Source organism: Octopus bimaculoides, chromosome 4 (assembly GCF_001194135.2).
Source record: "Octopus bimaculoides isolate UCB-OBI-ISO-001 chromosome 4, ASM119413v2, whole genome shotgun sequence".
NCBI lineage: Eukaryota > Metazoa > Mollusca > Cephalopoda > Octopoda > Octopodidae > Octopus > Octopus bimaculoides.
Genome location: NC_068984.1, coordinates 58,128,972 through 58,137,520, shown reverse-complemented (window position 1 = coordinate 58,137,520; position 8,549 = coordinate 58,128,972). Strand labels below are relative to the sequence as shown.

Here is an 8,549-nt window from a genome sequence, read left to right as displayed (position 1 = left end):
AACTGATTACATTTTGGGATCTATCCAGTTCTGGACAAGGATTCTGAATTATTTTTCCTGTTTCTTTTACTTAATTCTTGAGAGAATTATTACTTAATCTAAGAGGTATATTATAACTTGTAAAGCTACCAGTGCTGTTATATATAAGCTAATATAAATATCAAGGAGTAAAAAAAATTAAGTTTAATTCCATAAAAGCTATTATGAAAAACTAAATAATTTAGTTTTAAATGATTGAATTAATAAACAATTTCTATTTAATCTTCTCTTTTCTATTGATGATAATAAGGTATATATGCTTCATCGTGGTTTTAGTAATTAAGCTATTTATTCCCTTCTATGGTGTTCTACCCTACCTGATCATATTATTTAATAATGATTTAGTTAATAAAAGAAGTTTACAAATTCCTATTAATTTAATATGCATGCTTTACTGTGAAATTACATCTAGAAATGTAGAAAAGATATTGTTACATACTTTTTTAAAAAAACTGATAAAAAGTTATATCCAGTCCGCATTGCAGTTTCATAAGATGTTACAATTAACACATCATTATCAGTCTGAAATAGAAATACCAGTATTAAAACAAAAAAGATAAATTTGTTCAATTTTTTTTCCCTCTCTTCCAGGCATAGTATATCTAGTACCTCATCTACCCCAATGACTATCACTCAGAATCAAAGGTAAAAGTTTTCACTAATTATTTTCCATGCCCATGTAATCACAAGCAGATATAAATACCTTCTCATTCTTGACACAATGAAACATCCAGGACTTATTTATTGCAAGCCCAACACCCTAACCACAAATAATATTGAAATGGTAGAATACTAAAATACGTTAAGACATGATTCTACAAGTGCCTAAAATAGAAGGCAAGCTTATTGAACAACTTGAAAGCAAAACACACACACATGGTAAAGAAACGAAAGTTAGAGCAAAGTAGTGGTGATAACTATTTGAACATATGACAAAAGGGTAATGTGCAATTTATAGAAAGTTCTGAAAGTGGGTTTTTAATTGTAACCGGGACAAAGAAAGATTAAGATGTGAAACTAAGCAAGGAACATACTCTCAGAAAAAGAAAGAAAAATGTAAGCTACACTAAAATAAATCCAACCTGTAGTAGAACAGGCATACTACTAATGATGGTGACAGTGTTCGGAGTTTTTGTTTCTATTGCTGGTTCCTGGTTCTCTTGTTTGAAGATTGTATTTTCAAAAGGAATAAAATTCATGCTTAGAGAAATTAAACAGCACTTTCTAACAAACATTATAAAATAATAACCAAGTTCCTTAATTTTAGTAATAATTGCTGATATATTTTAAAAGAAAAATTTTGTAAGCCCTATTTAAAATTTTTATTTTAGTTTTTTATTTGTAAAACCTTTCACATACCTTTCCTTTAGAATTTTTTTCCGGAGCTTTTTCCTCCCCCATAAATTGATTCATTGCTATTTTTGGTTTGGGAACTTTTACAACACACTGGATCAACTGTAAAGCAAGGGCAGTTACCATTTGAATTGATTCTTCTGCATTTAACCTGGAAACAAAAAGAAAAGTTAGAAAGATAAAATACATGTCAATGAAGAATCTTAACAAAAGCTTCACAGACTCAAAACAAGTGCAAAATAGTTTATCAGTTCATTATTGTAATTCTTAATGAATGTTTAGCCTCACTTCTTGGACTTTCTTATAGAACTCATCTCACATTGAAACACTCTACCTACAAAAGGTTAACTTCAGATATTAAGCAAAGCTGTTCATAGACTCCTATCTACTAACTCATATTTGGAATATGCATTCCATTATTAATGAAATGTTATAAAGTTATGTAAAAACATTTTAAGTACAATTAAGATATATACTTCAAAACGATTAAAATTTAATTTCATAATAAAATATTCAAAAAAAAAAAAAGAATAACCTGTAATTCCGAAGATTTCGTTTGCTAGATGGTAAACGAGCAAGAGAAGCAAAAATATCTTCAAGAATAAGCTGCCTGTGTTTGTCATATTTTGAAAAAATCTGAAAAATATATGTTAAGTATTGAGATAATATTTGTAGTATTTGAAAAGATACAAAAATGTTAAAACAATCATTTAATACAAATTTTTCATCTTAGTATTTTTCTGTACAAATGATGAAGATTTTCTATTTTTGAAAGCATAAGAAGTATAGGTATCATATTTGCTTTTATTTCACCACTCACAGAGAGATATGAGTCAAAGTTAATCCTAATGATTTGAATACAATAGGTAAGATTCAGAACTAGCTGGTAAAGTCTGTGAATGTCTGAACCATAGATGAAAGATAATGCAATAACTCATTAAGTGTAGTTTAGATTAGAAAACAATTAATTTGAGAAGTATATCAAAATGTGAACCACATAAAAATGTATTTTATATAATAGAATGTTGAAATTGTATGTGGATTAAGAAGACATTGTTGAGTGTAATTTATAGTATGAGTTGATATTCCTTAGTGAATTTATTCCTTATAGCTATTAACTTGTTTTAATGGAAACAAGATTCTAATTTATTTATATAAGGTTTGATTGAATGGGTTACAGTATGATGTCGTTGAAGATGTTGAATGTAACAGATAAATAAAAGTAGGGAACAGATAGGATTTTACTGAAAACTTTTCAACAAATCAGTCTTCCTAAGGATGTGATGGCATTACTTTTCTTTTAATTAATAGAGAACAAGCTTACTGATGTATATTGTAGGGATGAAGGATAATATTGAATTATTTTCAGCTAAAAAAGTGTCTAGTGCATATTTGGTGAGATTTAAATGTTGCTGGCTACTGATCTAAATAGTTGGATTTGCTTTCTTATGCTTTTTCATTATCTTGTCTGCTTTCTCCTTATTCAATGTCCCATCATCTCATGTGATTTGATGTCAGTTTTCCTGTCATTTCTTTAACAAACTCATTTATGGAAAAAGACACAGGAATGTCTGTGTGGATATGGAGTTCTCCTTGTAACTACATGGTTTTGAATTTTGTCTCTTAGCATGACACCCCGAGCAAGTCTCTTCCACCATAACCTTAGACTAACCAATTCTTTGTGAGTGGAACTGGTAAGATAAAACAGTATGGAAGCTTGTCAAATGTGTGCATGTAAGTGCAAATACTGACATTCTACATCTTTGCTTGTCACTGCTTGAGCAAAAACAGTGATACAATGTTTGCATTCACTTTGACATTACAACTAGTTACTCAGTGGAATAAAGAAATCTAATGGGATTTGAAAAGACAATGGTTCCATATAGGAAACTTTTTTGGTTTCTCAACCAGAAGGCTTGTAGTAGCATGCTAGAAATAAAACCATACCCTCCTTTTTTTAAAAAAACAAAATCACTTATATCATTTAATACTAGTTACATTATGTCTGAATAAACGATAGAGTTGTCATGTCAAAAATATCTTTGGTCAGCAACTGACCTGGAATTATATAACAATCTGCTTTCCAAGTGCCTAATGCTACACTGTGGCCGTAAGTTTTTAACAAATCAATTTATATCTGTTCCTATTAACATTCTAGGCTTTCATATCTATGTAAGAAACAGTTGTGGTCTTGCTGTTAAGAAGTTTACTTCCTGACCACACAGGTTTGAGTTCAGTCCCACAGCATGGCACCTTAGGCAAATGTCTTTTACCATACTCGGGGTTGACCAATACTTTGTAAGTGGATCTGATAGATGGAAACCGAAATAACTGGGCGTGAGGATGTGTCCCCTTGTTTTAACATCACTCAATAGTTGCAAATGAGTGTCATTCATTTCTAATATTCTATGGAAACACATCCAGCCATGGAGAACTATTAACTTGTGTGGACTGAGATTAGAGTTGGTGACAGGGTGTTTAGCTATAGAAAATCTGCTTCAATAAACTCTGTCCAACCCAAACAAACATGGAAAAGTAGTTGTTGTGATAATAATGATGTGCATTGCTTTGTGGCATAATGGTAATATGTTAGACAATAAAAAAAAAGAGGATATGAGAATTAGTTATATGAAAAAAGAACCATTATACCACTATTGAATGAATTTAGATAAGTACAATAAATCTATATAGCACACTGCATCAATGATAATGATGACAGCAGTGGTGGCTGCAATAGCAGCAATCAAATGAAACATATTGTATTACTTACAATAGTGACTAACTTCATGGCATTTAATTGCATTTCACTTATATTTTCCACAAAAAATGGTGACACACCTAACGTAGAAACCTGAAAAAGATGAAATGGAATTATAACCAAAAATCAAAACATTATTAAAAAACAAAAAAAGATGAAGTACATTTGTGACATTAGTTAACTGAATGTATAAATTCAAATAAAATTATATCCACTCAAAGATACTGGCTTTATTTCTCATAGTTACATACAAGACAAGTGAGTTAATATAATTTTTAAAACAGATGATTATATTTCAAAAGGTGATAAACTACAGTTTTCTTTAAATTGATAATATAAGATGTAATGGAAACAATTTCTTCCAGAATAAAGATAGCCACAACCTCATTAATTTTTTTTACGCATCTAAAATAACATACTTGAAATTTTTTAAATATTTACTGAAATTCATTTCAGATTTGATAAATTTATGAAGAGAAAAGAAAGTATATATATAATCACATAGTCCAAAAGGACATTTATATTAATAGTTTTCTTTAAATACCAAAGAGTTCATGCAATTCTTATAGATAGGATAATCAAATTTATTCATTTTATAAACTTTAATTTTTTACAGATTCTAACTTACCTGTAGGACAACAGTGTCAGTAAGTTCTTGGATACTTAATAACACACCTAAGGCCTCAACTAGCTCACACAGTTTATTATAGAGCATGATAGTTAATTTATTTTTAACTATATGTGACCGGGATCTCTTGGCTTTCACACTGCCATGATAACCATCTAAATTAAACCATAAAAAATCAAATATAACACTGACGTTTTTCTTTTTTTTTTTTTTTTTTTTTTTTAATATTCAGATAAATACAATGAGAGAAAAACCAAGAAAAAAATTTTATTAGTAGAATAAAAGTTGGCTTAATCCTTTAACATTTAAACTGGCCATATCCATCTCAAACATTCAGCCTGCTTTATGTTCAAACCGACTCAATCTGGCTTCTCACACCTACTCTAAAATGATGTTTTAAAGATAAAACAATCACATCAGCAAAATCTCAAAGCCATGAGGTGTTGCATGATTAATTCAAAGCCATGTGGATAAACAAGTATTACAATTGATGGAGTAATTTGAATGCTAAAGGATTAAACAAAAGTGTATTAGATTATATAATAATAATTCCAACCAAACTTTCAATACTAACTTGGTTCATAAATGAACAGTTTAGTTTTGCTACTTTCATTACATACATTGTATAACCTTAATACGAATTTAGAATACCAAACTGTTTAATTTAACCATGGTCAACTTCCTGGTGAAAGGAAGAGTATCTGGCAACAGAAAAACTGCCTCAGCAAATTCCATCCCACCCATGCAAGCATGGAAAATGGATATTAAAACAATGATAATCATGTCATCAAAAGCTGAAATTATGCTACAACTTCTATTTATGAAGCACAAAGTTGATTTTAGAAATCAAGATACTATTATTTAAGCAATTTTATAACAAGGGTTTCAGAAAGATACAATGGTGCTCCAGCATGACTGCAACTGCAAAGCTGAAACAAATAAAAGAAAAAACTTTCACATAAAATTCTTGACACAAAACAAAGTGTCCTTACCTTTAGCATGAGGATCTATCTTATAAACATGATCAAACTCTGGATAGACTGTATTCTGCAGCTGCCATTTCGCAAACAAGATTATCCTTTCTATCACATCTTCCAAATACACTTGTTTTGGCATATCTGGGGCAGTAATAATATACAGAGCTGCTAAAGAAGCATCCATACTTCGCATTATTCTCTCCATTGTAATTTCTCTCCACAGAATTTGTTCTTCATCTTCTTCTTCCTTTAAATATAATAAAGTATGCATTTTAAAACACTTACATATACTTTATATATTATATTATACAAGAATACATATTACTGAAAGATTATAGGAATTTTTTAAATTGTTTCTATATAAAAAGAGGTGTGGTAAGAAGCTTGTTTCCCAACAACATGGTTCCGGTTCAACCCCACTATGTAGCACCTTGGGCAAGTGTCTTCTATTATAGCCTTGGGCCAACCAAAGCCCTGTGAGTGGATTTGGAAGATGGAAACTGAAAGGAGCCCATCATGTGTGTGTGTGCCTGTGTGTCTATGTTTATACCCCACCACTGTTGGACAACCAGTGTTGGTGTGTTTATGTACTTGTAACATAGTGGTTCAGTAAAAGAGCCAGTGATAGAATAAGTACCAGGATTTTAAAAAATAAGTACTGGGGTTGATACATTCTACTAAGAATTCTTCAAAGATGGTGCCCCAGCATGGCCATGGTCTAATGACTGAAACACGTTAAAAAGAAAAAGAAAAAATCAAAAAGTAAGAAAGTCTATGAATGCAGGTGAAGAAAATTACGCATCAAGTTTAATGAAGAGTCAAGCAGCAAAGAAGCCTCTACAAAATCACTCAACTGGTTTTAATTAACAGCCAACTATTTCTCAAATAATTCCCTACTTTCTTAAAGATCAATAAATATACTCATCATCATCGTTTAACATCCGCTTTCCATGCTAGCATGGGTTGGACGATTTGACTGAGGACTGGTGAAACCAGATGGCTACACCAGGCTCCAATCTGATTTGGCAGAGTTTCTACAGCTGGATGCCCTTCCTAACGCCAACCACTCCGAGAGTGTAGTGGATGCTTTTACGTGCCACCGGCACGAAGGCCAGTCAGGCGGTACTGGCAACAGCCATGCTCAAAATGGTGTAAAGTAATCTTGAGTATGCCAAGGAGGCAAAAAATGGAGAAGGTGAGAGTATTCAGAGATTGAATACCAGTCAAATGATGCAAATTTGTCACACACAATTATTTTGCCTCAAGATGCATAAATGATATCAAAAAGCAATAGAAGCAATGGCTCAGCATGAAACAAACTCGAAAATCTCTAAAAAGTTATTTTCTAAAAACATAAATCAAAAATAAAATCAAAACACATCATTTAGAAATACTCCATAGAAATACAACACAGATATAAACTCTCTACTTATAGGTACAAGGCCTGAACTTTTGTTCGAAGCCTAGTCAATTACATCAACCACAGGACTCAACTGAGAGGTTCAAAGGCAAAGTTGATCTCAGCAGTATATAAACTCAGAATGTGAAGCCAGAAAAAATGCTGCTAAGCATTTCGTCCAGTGCAGTAGCAATTCTGCCATTTCTCCACCTTAAATACAGACATAATAATGGCTTCAAATTTTGGCACAAGGCCAGCAGGTTTGGGGGAGGGGCTAAGTCAATCAAATCAACCTCAGTGTTCCACTGGTACTTATTCTATTGACCCCGAAAGGATGAAAGGCAAAGTCAACATCAGCGGAATTTGAACTCAGAATGTAAAGACAGACGAAATGCCACTAAGCTTTTCGTCCAGTGTGCTAACAATTCTGCCAGCTTGCCACCTTAAATACAGATACAATAATGACAACAAAAATAAAATCAGGAAGTACCAATATTATCTCCCTTTCCATCATCACATCTGCACAAAATACATTAAAAAAACCCATTTCATACACTAAAGTAAACTTTGTAAACCTGACAAAACGTTTTTAAACGTTATATTACAACATCAACAGCTTAACAAATATCTTCATAAAAGATTCTACCATCACACATGACATTCTAAAGACAAATTAATTTCAAGGTAACTGATCAAGCAGTTTAGATGTGCTACACATATAGGAATAAATGACTGGGCAATAGTAAAAAAAATAATTGAAGGTCATGTAATATCAAATGCATCACTTTAAATAAATGAACTTTTATACTGATAAATATTAAATAATTCAAGAGAAAAGAATAGGTGATGGTACAGTACCAAAGGTGAGGCAAGCAGAAAATTTACATAACTATCAGAATCAATGCATCTTTGAAAACTATACCTGGTTTATATTTGGAGTTAATTTGATGCCATCTCGAACATTCCATTGTAAAATAGCCAATAATCTCACAAGTTTATCATCAGGGATCTACAAGAAAAAGGAAAAGAAAAAATATAAGTTAACACATTTTTACTCTATTATTTTAATTTCAATAATTTTTTAATTAAAAAGCAAAGTAGACAATTTTTTTTACAGGAAACCAGTATCAATCAAGCCAAAGCTATTGATATATTGCTCTAATATAAGAAGTGATTTTGAAAGTCATGAAAAGAAATATTTATTTGTATTCTGCCTAAATATGTCAATAAAAAGTAGGTAGTCTGAGATATGCAAAAGTTCATCTATTTTTTTCGTTTGTGGTTTGGTCAGAAATAAGAGAGTTCCTCTTGAATTGGTGCAGGAAAATATAGTCAGAGAGGGATTTCTAGAGAATTAATATTTTGTACTCTTTTCTACTCTAGGCACAAGGCCTG

At 31.4% G+C, this 8,549-nt stretch overlaps 1 protein-coding gene across 3 annotated transcripts in view; it reads right to left on the bottom strand.

Annotated features, from left to right (window-relative positions):
- The window catches only part of LOC106877350 (nipped-B-like protein), a 170,098-nt gene that overhangs the window by 43,180 nt on the left and 118,369 nt on the right, over positions 1 to 8,549 (bottom strand). For all 3 annotated transcript variants that reach the window (XM_052967097.1, XM_052967098.1, XM_052967099.1), the window contains 7 exons: positions 8,077 to 8,163; positions 5,771 to 6,002; positions 4,779 to 4,933; positions 4,163 to 4,243; positions 1,928 to 2,028; positions 1,399 to 1,543; positions 479 to 561 (listed from right to left, as the gene is read on the bottom strand). In XM_052967097.1, coding sequence (XP_052823057.1) covers positions 479 to 561; positions 1,399 to 1,543; positions 1,928 to 2,028; positions 4,163 to 4,243; positions 4,779 to 4,933; positions 5,771 to 6,002; positions 8,077 to 8,163 — 884 coding nt within the window. The remainder of the gene's footprint in view (positions 1 to 478; positions 562 to 1,398; positions 1,544 to 1,927; positions 2,029 to 4,162; positions 4,244 to 4,778; positions 4,934 to 5,770; positions 6,003 to 8,076; positions 8,164 to 8,549) is intronic.